The 21,513-nt window shown below is 32.0% G+C and overlaps 1 protein-coding gene across 2 annotated transcripts in view; it reads left to right on the plus strand.

Annotated features, from left to right (window-relative positions):
• The first annotated feature begins 36 nt into the window (after positions 1-36).
• Positions 37-21,513, plus strand: part of LOC139512913 (phosphatidylinositol-3,5-bisphosphate 3-phosphatase MTMR14-like) — a 28,596-nt gene continuing 7,119 nt past the window's right edge. The window contains exons 1-12 of one of the 2 annotated variants that reach the window (XM_071300891.1): positions 37-269; positions 2,584-2,640; positions 6,312-6,418; positions 7,403-7,511; positions 8,334-8,409; positions 9,277-9,442; positions 11,802-11,875; positions 15,413-15,483; positions 17,825-17,902; positions 19,247-19,310; positions 19,857-20,019; positions 21,296-21,332. In XM_071300891.1, the coding sequence (XP_071156992.1) occupies positions 156-269; positions 2,584-2,640; positions 6,312-6,418; positions 7,403-7,511; positions 8,334-8,409; positions 9,277-9,442; positions 11,802-11,875; positions 15,413-15,483; positions 17,825-17,902; positions 19,247-19,310; positions 19,857-20,019; positions 21,296-21,332 (1,116 nt within the window). In that variant the 5' untranslated portion in view covers positions 37-155. The remainder of the gene's footprint in view (positions 270-2,583; positions 2,641-6,311; positions 6,419-7,402; positions 7,512-8,333; positions 8,410-9,276; positions 9,443-11,801; positions 11,876-15,412; positions 15,484-17,824; positions 17,903-19,246; positions 19,311-19,856; positions 20,020-21,295; positions 21,333-21,513) is intronic. The other variant, XM_071300899.1, reaches the window with a different exon arrangement.

Raw genomic sequence — 21,513 nt, forward strand, 5'->3', positions numbered from 1 at the left:
CATTGGATACTTTATTTTCCAGCCTTGAAATCAGCCAGTCAAAATTGTTGTTTCAAAATGCTAACCTCTTGAACCTGGAAAAGTAAATAATGGATGTCCACGAAAACAACAGACCAAAACAAATGTGTTATGTGTGATTTTATGATCAAAGTTTAATGTTATTGACTATGACTTCGTCATCAACCGAAGCAGTTTCAAAAGAAGACATTCACGAATTATTAGAACATAGTGTCAAAAACACGCACAAAGTGAAAGATGGAGACATCAAGGTTTGAAACTCTTTCCAGGATGTTTACATTTTTGATATACAGGAAATATTATTTCACAGGGATTTATTTTCATTTAACGTATAGTGTTCAATAATATTTGCAGAGTGTCATTCCTGATTATGATTTATTTAAGTCCCCAAACAAGCTTTATTTTACAAATCATGGATCCAGGTTTCGCTTACAAGGATCTGCCAACTGACAATGCTCAGTTCTACTTTCTGTTTAATAGACCTTTTGGGATCCTCTGGTTTTGTTGTGAGCATTTGCAAATATTTGTAGGCATGGATCTCATTTGTCGATGTAATTGCTAGAACAGAAAGAACAGAGTGCTGTCAGATCATTGTACATGTACATCTTGTATGAATGCTGACTTATTTGGTCAAGTTTATAATAATATTGACCAAATCATAATAACAAAGTTGTCACAACATTGGAAATTGCAAATGTTCTATAATGTATGCATAAAATTTTCAAAAGTTTCTTATTCTTCAAAAGTAATTTTTTAGTTGAATTTTTTTGTCTAGAAAATAAAAATATAATTTTACACACACATCTACAAATGTACATTCATGACATTGTATAAATTTTGAACATGTATGTATCGAAGATCAGGCCTCGACAATAACGCTTGTCCGATTGTCCGGTACCAGAGGGAAAAAAGGTCGGACAAGTAAAAGCTATATCAAGCTTGTCCGACGGGACAAGTAAAATTATTCTGCAGAAAATAAGTTTCATCCAACTTTGATGAAAGTAATTATAAACAAAAAAACAAGGAAAGAAGATAAAAACAAGTAATAATTTGACTGTTTACTTTGAAACTTTGAAACATTTTATTTCTCAAGACCCCATCACTTGCAATCGATAATTTAAAACTGGTTCAATTGCATACTATTCTCAGAAACCAGTCTTACTGATCCGAATCAGCGATGCCCTTTGTAGATAAGGTAACTTTACAAGACAGTTCGTCACCAGCTGGAAACATTTGGCTTCCAGTACTGTTGGTTTAATAGACAGTTTGGCACCGTGAGATTCATATTTTAATAGACATGATTAGTAGACAGTTTGGCAACCCAGAAGACATTTCAGGACCAAGACAAATCAGTACCTTGTTTTCCTGCCTTATTCTGTTGCTTCAAAATAAATACCATACCAGTAATTTTTTAACAAAAATATTTTTCAAATAAAAAAGAAGAAATCATTTACCACAAAATTCACAAAATCATATTTAATCATCTGTAGAAAAAAAAAACACTTGCAATACAGTGACATATAGTTGTTAATTTCTGTGTCATTTGGTCTCTCGCAGAGAGTTGTCTCATTGGCATACCTCATCTTCTTTTTTTATTGATTATATTTGAATAATTTGTTTTTCAACTTAAAAAACCAGGATACAAATCCAATGAGTGTACATTGACAGGTCTATCAGACTTTGCCTCATGTGCAGAGTCTGATGAGACTTTGGCTTTGATGAAAACTAGAACCTAAGGGAGCTACCATTTGATTTTTATGGGGGGGCTAGAATGAAAAATTTTGTCCTGCATTTTTTTTTAGCTGTAATCTCTGTCCTGCCTTTTTTTTTAGTTTAACCTGACTTTTTTTTACCCAAATTGTCGTCCTGACTTTTTTTTTTTGTAAGTGTCTCATCCTGCCTTTTTTTTTACTCAAGACAAAACTCCTGTCCTGCCTATTTTTTTCAAATTTCATCCTAGCCCCCCCCCATAAAAATCAAATGGTAGCTCCCTAAGTCCTGTGACATGACTTGATTCAGTTGTTCTCGACTCATATATTTGAAAAGTCTTTCAAAAGATTAAATCAAATTCTGTTTCATTGTTGAAATTCATTTTGTTCCTTGAATCACCTTAAAATGCAAAAAAGGTTATTATCAAGATTTTTTTTGGACAAGTTACAATTTCATTCGGACAAGTAAGTTTTGGTATGTACTTGTCCTACTGGACAAGTTGAAAAAAAAGTTATTGTAGAGGCCTGAAGATTATTGCAAAAGTTGCGTATTAAATATGTTATTTTCGACATGTTCAATGGCAACAATTATTTGACATGTGGTATAAATGTTGGTTTCTACCATGTAAAATGTTCTCTGTACATGTACAAATGTAGTGCCTTACTGAATATGCATTTAGCCATTAACTATTATTTCCCGACTATAAGTCAAACAAAAATATATGGTCATTCAATGTATATGAAACATTACCAAAAAACTATTCCAAAAGCTGTGTGTTGAATGAACCTCCATCCATTATTTCTCTAAATTACTTCAATCAATCACTCGTTAAAAAGTTTTATTCTTTTTCTGTAGGGAGATTTCATCATGGAAAAATGTCTGTTGTTGTTTTCGAAAGATTACAAATATTCTGTAAGTATTCTATGGACTCATGGATAGAACAACATGAGAAATGTCTGTTGTTTTTAAAAGATAACACATATTCTGTAAGTACAAATGTGTTCTATTATAAATTCATGGTAAGAACAACACCTGAAATGTCTGTTGTTGTTTTCTAAAGATAACACATATTCTGTAAGTATTCTATTATAAATGCATGTCATGGTTAGAACAACACCAGAAATGTCTGTTGTTGTTTTCAAAAGATAACACATATTCTGTAAGTATTCTATTATAAATGCATGTTATGATTAAAACAACACCAGAAATGTCTGTTGTTGTTTTCAAAAGATAACACATATTCAAGTATTCTATTATAAATGCATGTCATGGTTAGAACAACACCAGAAATGTCTGTTGTTGTTTTCAAAAGATAACACATATTCAAGTATTCTATTATAAACACATGTCATGGTTAGAACAACACCAGAAATGTCTGTTGTTAATAACTTGTTGTTTTCAAAAGATAAAACATATATGTTCTGTAAGTATTCTATTATAAATGCATGTCATGGTTAGAACAACACAAGAAATGTCTGTTGTTAATTTGTTGTTCATTGTTGTTTTCAAAAGATAACACATATACTGCAAGTATTCTATTATAAATATATTCATGGTTAGAACAACACCAGAAATGTCTGTTGTTGTTTTTATACGACCGCAAAATTCGCAAAATTTGTCGTGGTATATTGCTATCACGTTGGCGTCGTCGTCGTCGTCGTCGTCCGAATACTTTTAGTTTTCGCACTCTAACTTTAGTAAAACTGAATAGAAATCTATGAAATTTTAACACAAGGTTTATGACCACAAAAGGAAGGTTGGGATTGATTTTGGGAGTTTTGGTCCCAACATTTTAGGAATTAGGGGCCAAAAAGGGCCCAAATAAGCATTTTCTTGGTTTTCGCACTATAACTTTAGTTTAAGTTAATAGAAATCTATGAAATTTTGACACAAAGTTTATGACCACAAAAGAAAGGTTGGGATTGATTTTGGGAGTTTTGGTTCCAACAGTTTAGGAATTAGGGGCCAAAAAAGGGCCCAAATAAGCATTATTCTTGGTTTTCGCACAATAACTTTAGTTTAAGTAAATAGAAATCAATGAAATTTAAACACAATGTTTATGACCACAAAAGGAAGGTTGGTATTGATTTTGGGAGTTGAGGTTCCAACAGTTAAGGAATTAGGGGCCAAAAAGGGACCCAAATAAGCATTTTTCTTGGTTTTCGCACAATAACTTTAGTATAAGTAAAAAGAAATGTATGAAATTTAAACACAAGGTTTATGACCATAAAAGAAAGGTTGGTATTGATTTTGGGAGTTTTGGTCCCAACAGTTTAGGAATAAAGGGCCCAAAGGGTCCAAAATTAAACTTTGTTTGATTTCATCAAAAATTGAATAATTGGGGTTCTTTGATATGCCTAATCTAACTGTGTATGTAGATTCTTAATTTTTGGTCCTGTTTTCAAATTGGTCTACATTAAGGTCCAAAGGGTCCAAAATTAAACTTTAGTTTGATTTTAACAAAAATTGAATCCTTGGGGTTCTTTGATATGCTGAATCTAAAAATGTACTTATATTTTTGATTATTGGCCCAGTTTTCAAGTTGGTCCAAATCGGGGTCCAAAATTAAACTTTGTTTGATTTCATCAAAAATTTAATAATTGGGGTTCTTTGATATGCCAAATCTAACTGTGTATGTAGATTCTTAATTGTTGGTCCAGTTTTAAAATTGGTCTACATTAAAGTCCAAAGGGTCCAAAATTAAACTAAGTTTGATTTTAACAAAAATTGAATTCTTGGGCCTCTTTGATATGCTGAATCTAAACATGTACTTAGATTTTTGATTATGGGCCCAGTTTTTAAGTTGGTCCAAATCAGGATCCAAAATTATTATATTAAGTATTGTGCAATAGCAAGAAATTTTCAATTGCACAGTATTCAGCAATAGCAAGAAATCTTCAATTGCACAGTATTGTGCAATAGCAAGAAATCTTCAATTGCACAGTATTGTGCAATAGCAAATATTTTCAATTGCACAATATTGTGCAATAGCAAGAAATTCCAATTGGATTTCAATTGGAGTTATCTTTCTTTGTCCAGAATAGTAGTTGAATCAACTTTAATCATTGTTTTATACAATATACAATGTATATTCACTTTTACTACCAACTGATAGATTAAAACAATCTTTACCATTCAGTAATAACAAGCACTTTTTTTTACATTTTAATATTTTATGATGTATTTAAATGAGTAGTTATTGTTGCAAACTTCATTAGAAATTTGAATTGAGATCAGTTTTGAAATAAGGGAAAGGGGGATGTGAAAAAAAAATTGGGGGGTCAATTTTTTTCATTTCAGATTTCATAAATAAAAAAAAAAATTCTTCAAACATTTTTTTGAGAGGATTAATATTCAACAGCATAGTGAATTGCTCAAAGGCAAAATTTTTTGTTTAAGTTCATTAGACCACATTCATTCTGTGTCAGAAACCTATGCTGTGTCAACTATTTAATCACAATCCAAATTTAGAGCTGAATCCAGCTTGAATGTTGTGTCCATACTTGCCCCAACCGTTCAGGGTTCAACCTCTGCGGTCGTATAATGCTGCACCCTGCGAAGCAACTGGTTAACATATTACACTTATTCATGTTATTCTGTAAGTACATGTAGTGATGATGTATTCTATAAATTCTTGGTTAAAAAATAACTTTTGTTGTTTTTTCAAATGATTACACATAATATTCTGTTATCTCATGATCATGTTACAAATTAAATATAAATTTTCATTATCATGATTATTATTGATTATGATTGGAAGTACAATCTTTTTAAACTGAAATATTTGATTTGTCTCAACTTCTCATAATAAATATAAGAAGATGTGGTTTGAGTGTCAATGAGACAACACTCAATCCAAGTCACAATTTGTAAAGTAAACTATAATAGGTCAAAGTATGTCTTCAACACTGAGAGTTTTGGCCCACACCGAACAGTCAGCAAGCCATAATCATAATCATAAAAGGCCTCTAAAATAGTGTAAAACCATTCAGACAGGAAAGCCAACTCTATGTAAGTTATACATTTAAGTAAGGTCGTTTGAATTGTTTTACATTGTCATATCGGGGCCTATCATAGCTGACTATGCTGTATGTGCTTTGCTCATTGTTGAAGGCCGTACTGTGACCTATAGTTGTAAATGTCTGTGTCATTTTGGTCTCTTGTGGACAGTTGTCTCATTAACAATCATACCACATCTTCTTTTTTATATCTAATCTAATTAAAAAATGAAAAACGAGAAACACATTTGCACCACATCATCGAACAACAATCACTGAATATGTTGAACATCAGGTTCCTGACTTAGGACAGTTGCAAACAAATGCAGGTACCAACCTTCACCCTTATCTGAAACAATATTGTAATATCACAAAATAGAAACGACACAGGAAGTCTGTCATTGCACTTGCTATAGTGGTACACATTTTCTCTAGAAATAGGCTGAATGTCATCAATTTTTCACTTTAAAGAAAAGATCTAGTTTATACAGCAACAAGAATTTTTTTTTAACCAATTGGTAAACTAGTTTGAAGTACAAAATGTATGCTTCAACTACCTGATTTTTATTTCTATCTATGTTTCAGGTGATAACTAATTTCAACGGAGAACTCTGTGGACATTATCCTTCCAAAATTATATTATTAGAATACCAATTGACTGAAGGTGACCAGAAAAAAGATAATTTTCATGGGTAGGAATCTTGAATATGCAGACAACATATATACAAACATTAAAACATCATATATGCTCACAGTTGCAACACAGCAGTTTTTAAAGTTACAGTCAGTTAGTCTAAAAATAAAGAGTTTGTATTTGTGTTTTTTCAGCTTTAAAAATTGATAACTGTTTAATGTTAACATTCTTGATTGATAGACCCAGCTGCAATTGTGGCTACTTGCTTGTATACATACAAAGGCTGTGTTGAAAACCCATTGGTAGTCTTTGGCTGTTTTCTGCTCTTCAGTCAGGTTTTTGTCTCTTTGACACATTCCCAATTTCCATTCTCAATTTTATGTAAACATGAATATGGGTTTATCCTTATCTATCTATTTATATCTGGTGAAGTTCTGTGTTATTAGTATATTATCTCAGATACAGATAAAAATGTGATAGGACAATAATATTTTGAAACACTAATTTATGTTTTATCAATCGACCAGTATATGCCAGTAATTCCCGGAATTAACTGCCGGCATGGTCAATACTAGTTTTGACCACTTTTTTGCCAACCTTGGTTAGGAATCAATGACACTTCGGTTAATATCTGTATCTTTTTCTTAGAAATCTTACTACATGTATGGAAAACATCTCTTAGGAATTTTCTAGAAATAACTGTTTGGGGAGGGGAGAGGGTGCGAAGGCATATTATATGTCTTAAATAAGTTGAATTATAACCACCATAAACATCATGAACATGACAAATCAAATTTAAAAAAGTCCTGAACTGGAAATAACTCTGGTTAACCAAAAAGTCATCAAAAGATCATCATTCAGTCTAAAATAATTGCTTGCTTCAGTTCTTTTTGCAATGCTATTTTTTTTCTCTTTTACAATATAACTCAAAATTGTGTTTAAAATTGATGAAAAAAAATCGTTTGTTACCTGTAAGTTGTGCCATTTTCAGACATTTGAAATAAAAAAAACATAATTATGTTTTGCAATTTATATTTTTCAGAGTTGAGAGTGTATATGATACCACTCAGATGAGAGAATTAATTAAACAAGCAAGATATGCTAGATGTAGATCTAGATTTGCTGTGCCTGTTATTATGTATGAAGGAAAGGTATGTCTTCTAAGAACTTAAAAAAATGTCCAAATACATTTGTTTCTTAATATATACCTTATATCACTTTAATTTTGAATTGCAGTTACAATTAGGTCAGATAATTTTCTTATATAATAAACTGCTTGAAATGTATTGATAAAACATGTAGCCATTAAAAATAATTAATGATATTTATACATTTTATTCCTGGTAATTTGCTTCATGGTGATTACCTGCAGTTTCCTAGAATTTGAATACTTATTAGTACAGGCTCAAGATAACACACAGAGAAATCAGCCATATTCATAAAAACACATTTTGATTTATCAAGAATTTCTTAATGTGGTACTTAACACGACAGGGAGATAACTCTGTAAAGTCAGGTAAACGTTTTAATAACACTGCGTTGTAAAAGAAATATTAAGCTTCTCAATGATCAAATTTGGTGTTTGTCAAACTGCTATTTAACCAGTGTAATTTTTTTGACAAAACAGTTGGTTCAAATTTTTTTAAATTTTAATATTTTTGTTAAAGGGTCAAAGTAATTACTTTGACAAAATTTTATGAAAACTAAACGAGCCAAAATAATTGTAGTGAAAGTAAAGGTACCACCTTAAGATGATGATTAGGCTTGCAGATTCCATTTTAATTTAGCTCAATAGTGAATCAAGATTCAAACAAAATGGCAAGGAACATTATTAAGATAAAAAAATGTGTAGGCATTAGCAAGTATATGTGATGACCTTAATGTACATCAATTTAGTTCCCTCTTATCTAAGCATTAAAGGATAGCACTTCATACAAAGTACTTTAAAAAAGTTTTTTTGGGGGTTTTTTCAGCATGTATGTAGATCAGCTACATTGGCCAGTGGTGCAGAGATGTATGGTAGATCTGGTTTAGATTTCCTCTTCTCAGGTATGTGTATGTAAAAAGTAAAATCACAAAAATACTGAACTCTGAGGAAAACTCAATCGGAAAGTCCCTAATCACATGGCAAAATCAAATGACAAAACACATCAAACGAATGGACAACAACTGTCATAGTCCTGACTTGGTACAGGCGTTTTCAAATGTAAAAAATGGTGGATTTAACCTGGTTTTATAGCTCTAAACCTCTCACTTGTACAACAGTCTCAATAAATTCTGTTATATTTACAATGATGCGTGGACAAAACATACATAATAAATAACTGTTACATATATCACCTGAAGCTAATGATATAGGTAGACATTCTTAAGGATGCATTAACATGAACAGTTTGTTGACTATTTTATCCTTTGTAAAAAAGAAAAAAAGCAAGACTTTTATTCCAGTGTAAACTAAGGAGATGTGTGGAATGTATGTCAATGAGACAGCATCTCAAAGGCACCAATGCAATAATACTAAAAGAAATCTAGAGGCTGAAATTTCAGTCTTCAGCAAATATAGGTGTCAATACATTATGTCTCACTCTAATTCACCACAAGTCTTTATATATCTGCCAGAAACATCAAACTCTCATATAAACAAAAACGTTTAGTCAAAAGACAACTACGTATTGATATGGTCCTCGAGTATTTTAATTTCAGGTTTGTGCCAGAAATTATAAGATTTATGGGAAAGATTCTTATTTTAAAGAAACATTCTGGTACAATTGATTGCAGGTTACATTTTTGCAATAAATAAATGTAATTATAGGTGTAATTTTTAAATGGAATTTTACACAAAATTAAACAAGTTTAGATACATAACATGACATAGGTATATAAAATAAAACTTTATTAGTATTATGCATATTGTAGGTCCTGAAGCAAGCTTAGGGCCCATGTCTAGTCCAGAGGAAGAAGAGCCAGAGCTCCAAATGTTTGACCGATTACGTGGACAAGATAAAAAATTATTACGAAATCTCTCTGTAAAATACATCTGTGATTTAATGGTCGAAAAGAAAAAGGTCAAATTTGGAATGAAGTAAGATTTTGTGATCAATTAATTTGGTTAATGGGAAGTCAAAGCAAATAATGAGAGCACACAAAATACTGTTATCAGGAGTGTATTATCTGGATTAGTACAAGTATAATAATTTGTAATGAATTTGGATTTTGATAAAATTGCATATTACAATTGATTAGGTTAATTATTTAATTATTTAAAAGGAGATAAAGGTGTCCTATTCAATTTCAAGAACAAACATGACAGAAGGTTAATTAACATCTTTCTCTAATAATTTGCTTATAGCACTCTCTAATCCGCACCCCTGTCCGGCAATTTAATTTGTAGTAAGGAGTAAAGGACCACATACAATAAACTGAGTACATTGAAATAACCCAACCTAGACTATCAACTTAATTTCAATTATAGGGAGCTGTTTATTTTTACTGAAAACAGATTAGTTCATGCAGAAAATATGTTAATGTATTGTGAAGATAGCTCATGCAGTTACAATTTCAGCAAGTAACAGGTTTATATTTTTATGCCCCACCTACGATAGTAGAGGGGCATTATGTTTTCTGGTCTGTGAGTCCGTTCGTCAGTTCATCTGTCCGTCTGTCCCGCTTCAGGTTAAAGTTTTTGGTCAAGGTAGTTTTTGATGAAGTTGAAGTCCAATCAACTTCAAACTTAGTACACATGTTCCTTATGATATGATCTTTCTAATTTTAATGCCAAATTAGAGTTTTTATCCCAATGTCACGGTCCACTGAACATAGAAAATGAAAGTGCGAGTGGGGCATTCGTGTACTGAGGACACATTCTTGTTAAATTCCTCTTTGTGAAATTTTAAGTGCACTAATCAATTTAAAAACAATTGAATACAGTACAGGCATGTGTTTGGTTATATTCTGTAAGTGCTGTGATCAGTGTGAGGAATATACCTCTATAAAGCAATTAAGGAGGCTCAAGGGTATAAAAAGGAGTAGGTCCGGTAAGGACCGATTTTGGCCTCAAATTTCAGGTTCATCTGACGAAAGATTTTGACCACTTTTTAAACACTTAAGTGTCTATTTTATTTGAATTAATTAGTTTATGTGAAAGATTATAACAGATTTAGTCATTAAAAACGATCCGATTCAAGCTCAAATATGAAAAATCTACCTAATATGCCGAAAATTGTCACTTTTCAGATGGTTTTTGGTAAAATGAAAGTGGCCACATCCGTGTTCATCCTCAACCTTTATATATGTTATGTATTATCATAAAATACAACTTACATTTCAATATTAAGGATGAACACGAATGCGGCCACTTTCGTTTTACACGAAAACCGTCTAAAATTTAACTAAAATGCTAGAATTATGAGGATTTCAGTAATTTAGCATGACTTAATGGTGCTAGCACCGGATATATGTGCATTGTATTGTCAAAAACAGCCCATATTTATGTAGCAGAAGCATTCTACTGTCCAATAAATAACTAAAGGTTTACATTTTAACAATTTTGTAAAACTGCTATATTTTGGGGCCAAAAAGGGGTCTTACTGAACCTACTTCTTTCAGAAAAAAATCAAACATTTGTTTTTCATTACAAATTTTATTTATTTCCTTTTGTAGTTGTTACTTTATCATATGGTACAAAAATCATTCAAAACAATCAATTTGTGTTGGCCCCAGATGACTTTCAAAATGTATACATCATTGAAAAAGTTCCAAATTATCTCCCTTTGGTGAAAAAATGCCATTTTTTGGCTCTAAAATTGAAATATCTTTTTTCAACTCATCGGTGACCTATCTTTTTTCATATAATTTCCATATAAGCTGTACTTAAACTAAATTATTGTAAAATTTTAGCGATTTCTGTAATAAATTTTTTTTATTTCGATATTACCTTTATTTCTCCTATTACTTCAACAGAAAAAAAAACACCTTTACAAAAATGTATGCTTCTTTCGAAGGCAGATTGTGTTCGCAAATGAACGGTGACCCCACTTTTTTATTTTATTTTTCTATTAACTATCAGATAAAGTTCATTTATAGAAAAATATAGAGAAATCCTATATAAATGATTTAGACCCGCGGAACCCCCTTAAGTGTATTTTTGCAGATGATTTAAAATGAATATAAAAAGATTTCTTTTTCCCATTACACAGGACATTTTTATTTCTGATTTGAAACCCATCCAATTTTTCAATTCAATATGAATTGTTACCTGTGAAAAGATTTAAATTTCTACTATAAGAGTGAACTATCCTGACTTTATAAATATACTATTTTATTGTGATCAGTGTGATATCAAAAAGTTACTTTCAATAAATTAATTATTCCAAAAGAGATATTTCATAGTGTACATTTTTATAAGTTACATATCAAGATAATGCAAAAATTTGTAATTTCAGCATAACATCTTCAGAAAAAGTGGACAAAGAGAACAGATATGCAGATTTCCATATTTTAACTACACCATATCCAGGTAATTGATAGCTGAATTCACACTTACCAAATAGTCTGATGAGTTTGTTGGTTTTTTACTATGAATTTCACAAGAAAAAATAACCAACATTTTAGTCGCAAGTATATTTTTGTTATTCAAAGTAAATACAGTCGTTATATCAGTATAAAATGCCATTCATCTCTCTGTGATAGGTAAAATCTGTTTAGGTAAGTATAGTGAAAGTCGTCTTAACTGTCCCATAAACATTTCCTAATTTAAGTGTGTAATTTAGAATGGTTTATAGTGTTTTGTTGGACAGTTTTTATATCAATACATGCACATTCATACATGCACATTCCTCCGGGTGCGGGAATTTCTTGCTGCATTGAAGACCTAGTGGTGACCTTCTGCTGTTGTCTGTTATATGGTTGGTTTGTTGTCTCTTTGACACATTTCCCATTTCCATTTTCAATTTTACATAATTCAAATTTCATTGCTAGAATTTGTATATATTGGAGTCCTACCATAATCTTAAGTAAGTGGTTTAAAGATAAAAAATTATTAACTCCTGACATCTCCTTTTGTTAGCTTTATTAGGACTTTTTCTTTTCTAATACTGTGGATTCCTAATTATTAGTGGAATTCAAATTTACATGGATTTCTTGTGTATGAGTTATTTAACACATATTAAAATGTTTTACACAGATTTTAATATAGGAATACTAAGGATTTAGAGCAAACTTGTGCAAGACAATGAAATCAATGATCAAGAAAATATAAATGTATCTTAATCCATGAAAATTGGTACCAACAAAAAATAAATGAAACCACAGTAATCATGTAAATCTGTGTGTCTTTCTTTCAATAAACTGATGACCTTTTTTAGCTCACCTGGCCCGAAGGGCCAAGTGAGCTTTTCTCATCACTTGGCGTCCGTCGTCCGTCGTCTGTCGTCGTCCGGCGTCGTTAACTTTTACAAAAATCTTCTCCTCTGAAACTACTGGGCCAAATTTAACCAAACTTGGCCATAATCATCATTGGGGTATCTAGTTTAAAAAATGTGTCCGGTGACCCGGCCAACCAACCAAGATGGCCGCAATGGCTAAAAATAGAACATAGGGGTAAAATGCAGTTTTTGGCTTATAACTCAAAAACCAAAGCATTTAGAGCAAATCTGACATGGGGTAATATTGTTCATCAGGTCAAGATCTATCTGCCCTGAAATTTTCAGATGAATCGGACATTCCGTTGTTGGGTTGCTGCCCCTGAAATTGTAATTTTAAGGAAATTTTGCTGTTTTTGGTTATTATCTTGAATATTATTATAGATAGAGATACACTTTAAACAGCAATAATGTTCAGCAAAGTAAGATGTACAAATAAGTCAACATGACCAAAATGGTCAGTTGACCACTTTAGGAGTTATTGCCCTTTATAGTCAATTTTTAACCATTTTTCGTAAATCTTAGTAATCTTTTAGAAAAATCTTCTCCTCTGAAACTACTGGGCCAAATTTAACCAAACTTAGCCATAATCATCATTTGGGTATCTAGTTAAAAAAATGTGTCCGGTAACTCGACCAACAAACCAAGATGGCCACCATGGCTAAAAATAGAACATGGGGTAAAATGCAGTTTTTGGCTTATAACTCAAAAACCAAAGCATTAAGAGCAAATCTGACAGGAAGTAAAATTGTTGATCAGGTCACGATCTATCTGCCATGGAATTTTCAGATGAATCGGATAATCGGTTGTTAGGTTGCTGCCCCTGAATTGGTAATTTTGAGGAAATTTTGCTGTTTTTAGCTCACCTGGCCTAAAAGGCCATGTGAGCTTTTCTCATCACTTGGCGTCCGTCGTCGTCGTCGTCTGTCGTCGTTAACAATTTTTCAAACATCTTCTCCTCTGAAACTACTGAATGGATTTGAATGAAACTTAACATGATTGTTCCTTAGTATATCCTGCACAAAATGTGCGCTTCGATTTTTGATCCGTCAAAAAACATGGCCGCCGTTACTTAAAATAGAACATAGGGGTCAAATGCAGTTTTTGGCTTATATCTCAAAAACGAAAGCATTTAGGGCAAATCTGACATGGAGTAAAAATGTTCATTAGGTCAAGATCTATCAGCCCTGAAATTTTCAGATGAATCAAACAAACCATTGTTGGGTTGCTGCCACTTAATTGGTAATTTTAAGGAAATTTTGCAGTTTTTGGTCATTATCTTGAATATTATTATAGATAAAGATAAACTGTAAACAGTAAAAAAGATCAGCAAAGTAAGATCTACAAATAAGTTAATATGACCAAAATTGTCAATTGACCCCTTAAGGGGTTATTGTCCTTTAATGACAATTTTTCACAATTTGTTCATCATATTTGCTAACTTTAAAAAATCTTCTCCTCTGAAACTACTGAATGGATTTGGTTAAAACTTAGCATGATTGTTCCTTAGATTATCCTGCACAAAGTGTGTGCTTTGATTTTTGATCCGTCAAAAAACATGGCAGCCGTTACTTAAAATAGAACATAGGGGTCAAATGCAGTTTTTGGCTTATATCTCAAAAACGAAAGCATTAAGAGCAAATCTGACATGGAGTAAAAATGTTCATTAGGTCAATATCTATCAGCCCTGAAATTTTCAGATGAATCAAACATCCAATTGTTGGGTTGCTGCCACTTAATTGGTAATTTTAAGGAAATTTTGCAGTTTTTGGTCATTATCTTGAATATTATTATAGATAAAGATAAACTGTAAACAGCAAATATGATCAGCAAAGTAAGATCTACAAATAAGTCAATTTGACCAAAATTGTCAATTGACCTCTTTAGGAGTTATTGCCCTTTCAAGACTTTTTTTCACAATTTGTTCATCATGTTGACTTACTTTCTTCTCTTATGAAACTGCTGTATCAATTTCAGCCAAACTTAGGCTAAATGAGTTTCAGAGTTTCAGAGTATCTAGTATAAATTTTATATTTCATTTCCTTGTAAGTCAAGAAACATAGCTCCTATGGCTAAAATAGAACATAGGAGAAAATGATTTTTTTTTGCTTTTGAAGAAAATAGGACGATTCAAAGAACATTTAAATAAATTGAAAAGCCAAAATAATCATTGATGAGAGATTAAACCAAAAAAATTCAGGTGAGCGATTCAGGCTCTTGAGAGCCTCTTGTTTTGTTATTATCTTGAATATTATTATAGATAGAGATAAACTGTAAACAGCAATAATGTACAGCAAAGTAAGAACTAAAAATAAGTCAGTATGACCAAAATAGTCAATTGACCCCCTAAGGAGTTATTGCCCTTCATAGTCAATTTTTAACAATTTTCTTAAAATTTGAAGATTTTCAATAACATTTTCCACAGAAAGTACTGTTATAGATAGAGATAATTGTAAGCAGCAAGAATGTTTAGTAAAGTAAGATCTACAAACACATCACCATCACCAAAACACAATTTTGTCATGAATCCATTTGTGTCCATTGTTTAATATTCACATAGACCAAGGTGAGCGACACAGGCTCTTTAGAGCCTCTAGTTCAAGTATTCTATCTAATATGAAAGTACATTTCAGGTTGTGAATTCTTCAAAGAATGGAAGGATAACAGCTATACAGGGGAGACAATGATGTTTGATTGGAGTCAGGTTAGTATTGAAAATCAATCTTTAAAAAATGTAAACCGGCAGGTGTGGATCCAGTCATTGTTAAAAGGGCGGGTGTGGGGATCTTTATGAATGCATTGCAAATTACTACAAAAGAGGTACGAAAGATACCAGAGGGAGAGTCAAACTCATAAATAGATAATAAACTGACAACACCATGGCTAAAAATAAAAAGACAAACAGACAAATAATAGTACAGAAGACACAACATAGAAAACTAAAGACTAAGCAACACGAACCCCACCAAGAACTTGGGGTGATCTAAGGTGCTCCGGAAGGGTAAGCAGATCCTGCTTCACATGTGGCTCCCGTCCTGTTGCTTATGTTATTAGAAATCCTGTCTAATTTGGTAGATCACATTTGTGAAAAGGGAAAGGGTATTGTAGTTACGACGTAAGGAACATATCTGATATCAACTGTGAAACGGTTATTCCATAACGATCAACCAAAACTAACATTTACGAAGGGATGATTTCAACTTCACCATTTGGAATTCTTGGTTTAATAGCTTCCTTGTGAGTAGCAATCCTCTATCAAGGAAATTATGATAGGAAATACAAGCTCGGGAATATTGTATCAATTGAAAGATATATACTCTTGTATGCAGGCGCTGATGGAATGTTGCTTACAACTGAACATGAGGTTATATAAAGTATAGGAAAATGTCCATTGATACAAATATACATTGTAGGTAGATGTGGTATGATTGCCAATGAGACAACTATCAATAAATATTAATGGACAAAGATTTGAATAATTATATGTCAACTTATGGTCTTCGACAATTAGAAAGCATATATTCATACTCTTTCAAACAATTAAGGTGGTACCCAACACTTTCACTAAAATTAATTTGGCTCGTTTAATTTTCATAGAATTTTGTCAAAGTATTTACTTTAACCCTTTAATAAAAATATAAAAATTTCAAAAATTTTGAACCAACCGTTTTGTCAGAAAAATTACACTGGTTATATAGCAGTTTGACAAACACCAATTTTGATCATTGAGAAGCTTAATATTCCCTTTACAACACAACGTAATTAAAACGTTAAGCTGACTTTACAGAGTTATCTCCCTGTAGTGTTAGGTACCACCTTAAATCATGGTTCCCATGTACTCATGAAATTTATGAAAATGGGTATCCTGCTAATAATACTAAATCCACAGTATTCAGCCAAAATCAATGTATGCTCTAATCTGATGTATTTTTGTCGAGCCTGCAACTTTTGTTGCAGAAAGCTCGACATAGGGATAGTGATCCGGCGGCTACGGCGGCGGCTACGGCGGCGGTGTTAGCTCACTTTTTAAAAGCTTTATATTTTAGAAGGTGGAAGACCTGGATGCTTCATACTTTGTATATAGATGCTTCATGTTACGAAGTTTCTGTCAGTCACATGTTCAATGTCCTTGACCTCATTTTCATGGTTCAGTGACCACTTGAAAAAAAAGTTCAAATTTTTTGTAATGTTGAATTCTCTCTTATTATAAGTAATAGGATAACTATATTTGATATGTGCGTACCTTGCAAGGTCCTCGTGTCTGTCAGACAGTTTTCACTTGACCTCCACCTCATTTCATGAATCAGTGAACAAGGTTAAGTTTTGGTGGTCAAGTCCATATCTCAGATACTATAAGCAATAGGGCTAGTATATTCGGTGTATGGAAGGACTGTAAGGTGTACATGTCCAACTGGCAGGTGTCATCTGACCTTGACCTCATTTTCATGGTTCAGTGGTTATAGTTAAATTTTTGCGTTTTGGTCTGTTTTTCTCATACCATATGCAATAGGTCTACTATATTTGTTGTATGGAATGATTGTTAAGTGTACATGTCTAGCGGGCAGATGTCATGTGACCTTGACCTCATTTTCATGGTTCAGTGGTCAAAGTTAAGTTTTTGAGTTTTGGTCTTTTTATCTAATGCTATATGCCATAGGTCAACTATATTTGGTGTATGGAAATATTTTATGATCTTTATGTCAGTCGAGCAGGTTTTATTTAACCGTGACCTCATTTTCACGGTTCAATGCACAGTGTTAAGTTTTTGTGTTTTGGTCTATTTTTCTTAAACTATAAGTAATAGATCAACTATATATGTTGTATAGAAGTATTGTTAGCTGTACCTGTCTGCCTGGCATGGTTCATCTGACCTGGACCTCTTTTTCAAGGTTCATTGGTCTTTGTTTAGTTATCTTGGTTAATGTTAAGTTTATGTGACAGTTGTAATAAAGCTTAACTTTATACTTAGGACTATCAACATAATATCAATGATTAGTATAGAAGGCGAGACATTTCAGCGTGTGCACTCTTGTATTTATTTACAGGATTTTGTTGATGCAGTGTTAGATGTGCCAGATGATCCATTGTTTGCACAGTTAGGTTTAGATTGGACAAAGTACAGAGTAAATATTTTTCATGTAGAGTCGCTTAGTATGGTGAACAATTGTATTGATCTATATACATCAAATTTGGTTTGATACTTTAAGAATTCATGTGTGTATTTGTATTCTTACTTATGATTAATGAATTAGGGGTGTTTCTCCGTTTCTTAGCTGATATATATAACCTCTCCCCTATTTAAAGATGATTATTTTTTATAATCAACATGGTTCTTCATTGGTTAACAGTGGCGGATCCAGGGGGAGGGTTCCGGGGGTTGGAACCCCCTTTTTTGGCCGATCAATGCATTTGAATGGGGACATATGTTTGGAACCCCCCTTTATCCTGGGTTGGGAACCCCCCTTTTAAAAATGGCTGGATCCGCCTCTGATTAAAATTTAAAAATTGTATAGAATTTTCTGAATTTGCCATTATGAGACAATAATAGTCCACTGAATTGGAAACAGTTGCATAGTGATTTAGATAAATTAGGTTATGGTAAGTCATTGATATTTGGAATGCAGTTGTATCAGCATTGGTACATCACATTTTAGGGAAGATTGTTTGAATCTGCTCTTTCAGTCATGGTCCAAAGAATAGTTAGAATGTGTTAAAAAGTTGCTATTTAAGGGGGCTCGTGGGTCTAAATCATTCTTTTTTCCTATTATAGGATTTCTCTATATTTTTTCATAAATAAACTTTATCATATACTAAATAGAAAAATGAAATAAAAAAATGGGGTCAGCATTCATTAAAGCTCACAATCTGGCTCAGAAAGAAGCATTCATTGTTTAATGTCCTTTTTTTCTGTTGAACTAATAGGAGAAATAAAGGTTATATCGAAATAAAAAAAGAACTGAACTACAGAAATCGCTAAAATTTTATAATTATTTAGTTTATGTAAAGCTTATTTGAAAACAATAATAAAAAATATAGGTCACCGATGAGTTAAAGAAGATATTTCAATTTTAATGCCAAAAATGGCAGTTTTGCACCAAAGGGAGATAATTTGGAGCTTTTCCAATGATAACAACATTTTAAAAGTCATCTGGGGCCAAACCGAATCGATTTTTTTGGTTGATTTTTGTACCATATCATCAAGTAATAACTTATATTGTAATAAATATAATTTGTAATGAAAAAACAAATGTTTAATTTTTTGCCGAAATTTGTGTACCCGTGAGCCTCCTTAAAATTCATTTGCATAATACTATAGAAATAACAATTTATGAATTCTAGGTTAATGTCATCAACTTTAACATAAGAATGTTTAAATCAGCTGGTTTAAATGTTTGATAGTATAAATGTAAGTAATTAAATTACAAAATCTGGACAAATATACTGATATTTTCCTTTCTTTTTTGCAGAAGTGGGATATTATGCAATTAACACAGAATTATTTGTTATTACAATTACATATTTTAAAAGAAGGTAAAGTATATTGTCGTTTGTTATTTTTAACCTTACAATAATAAAAACTCGTTAGTAACTTTTTTTATTATTATTTTGACTAAAATTTCAAAAATTACATATGTTTTTTTATCATTTTTCAAAACAATACTTGGTAAATTCATGGTTTCTTATGTTATTTTACCAAAATTCTCATCATTAATTCTTCTTTAAGGATTGAATTTATTAAAAATATATCATCAAACATATCATTGGTTTTGATTAAGGCATGTTCAGTTCATTCGAATTCACTTCTACAATACTATAAATTCAGAAATTATTTCGTGCATTTATTATTGCGATTTTGTCATTTTAGATTTTTAATACAATTTGAAATATTGAGGAAAATCCTATTTAATTCAAATAAAAAAATTAAAACGTGAGTTTAAATTATTGCGATATAACCGGTCACTTTATTTGCAATAATAAAAACATTGCAATAATTTTTTGAATTTACAGTATGTGATTTACTAATTAAGACTTTTAAATGAAAACACTCCATAATCTTTATATGATTATTTTTTTTAGGAGACAGTGGTTTATTAGTACATTGCATATCTGGCTGGGACAGAACTCCAATGTTCATATCACTACTTCGTCTTTCATTATGGGCTGATGGGATTATTCATGCTTCCTTAACGCCCACAGAAATATTATACCTCACTCTTGCCTATGACTGGTACTTGTTTGGGTAAGTTAGAGGATGAGAAATGTATAATACCTCACACTTGCCTATGACTGTTACTTGTTTGGGTAAGTTAGAGGATGAGAATTGTATTATACCTCACACTTGCCTATGACTGGTACTTGTTTGGGTAAGTTAGAGGATGAGAAATGTATAATACCTCACTCTTGCCTATGACTGGTACTTGTTTGGGTAAGTTAGAGGATGAGAATTGTATTATACCTCACACTTGCCTATGACTGGTACTTGTTTGGGTAAGTTAGAGGATGAGAAATGTATAATACCTCACTCTTGCCTATGACTGGTACTTGTTTGGGTAAGTTAGAGGATGAGAATTGTATTATACCTCACACTTGCCTATGACTGTTACTTGTTCGGGTTAGTTAGAGGATGAGAAATGTATAATACCTCACACTTGCCTATGACTGGTACTTGTTTGGGTAAGTTAGAGGATGAGAAATGTATAATACCTCACTCTTGCCTATGACTGGTACTTGTTTGGGTAAGTTAGAGGATGAGAATTGTATTATACCTCACACTTGCCTATGACTGGTACTTGTTCGGGTAAGTTAGAGGATGAGAAATGTATAATACCTCACACTTGCCTATGACTGGTACTTGTTTGGGTAAGTTAGAGGATGAGAAATGTTTGATACCTCACACTTGCCTATGACTGGTACTTGTTTGGGTAAGTTAGAGGATGAGAAATGTATTATACCTCACTCTTGCCTATGACTGGTACTTGTTTGGGTAAGTTAGAGGATGAGAAATGTATTATACCTCACTCTTGCCTATGACTGGTACTTGTTTGGGTAAGTTAGAGGATGAGAAATGTATTATACCTCACACTTGCCTATGACTGGTACTTGTTTGGGTAAGTTAGAGGATGAGAAATGTATTATTAGCAAAGGATTCTTTGTTTTATCATTTAAAACATTTTTATTAGTCTTAATTATCTGAGTGAAGGTTAAAAATGTGCATGTCTTAAATTCAAAATCATAACATTTTTGTTAAAAAATCTTTAGTCATAAAAAGAAGGAAAATATGTCACAAGATATATTTTTTTCATGTAGCTTTCAATTGAAAAAGAAAAGCAGAATTAACTTTAGGCGTAAAATTCTTGACTGGGAAAAAATTATAGAGAACATAAACAATTTACATACATGTAGTGAAATTACATCAATGTTTTTTGGCATCAATTCTATTTACTCCAAGTTTTGTATTCAGATTTTCAAAATTTTTGTTATGCATAAGTCAATTTAGAGAATTCTTTTATTTGCAGACACAATCTTCCAGACAGGGTCCATAAAGGAGAAGAGGTAGGCATGATATATTGCCCTTTAAATATATATATTGGAAATGTTATTTAAAAAAGCTGACACTTTGAGTATCTTGGGGAGTATGGTGACCTATAGTAGTTTAGCTCTTTTGTATCTGGTGGATAGTTGTCTCATTGGCAATAATACTGCATCTTATTGTTTATAGGTTTATAGTAAGAAG

The sequence above is a fragment of the Mytilus edulis genome, chromosome 1 (assembly GCF_963676685.1).
Source record: "Mytilus edulis chromosome 1, xbMytEdul2.2, whole genome shotgun sequence".
Lineage (NCBI taxonomy): Eukaryota > Metazoa > Mollusca > Bivalvia > Mytilida > Mytilidae > Mytilus > Mytilus edulis.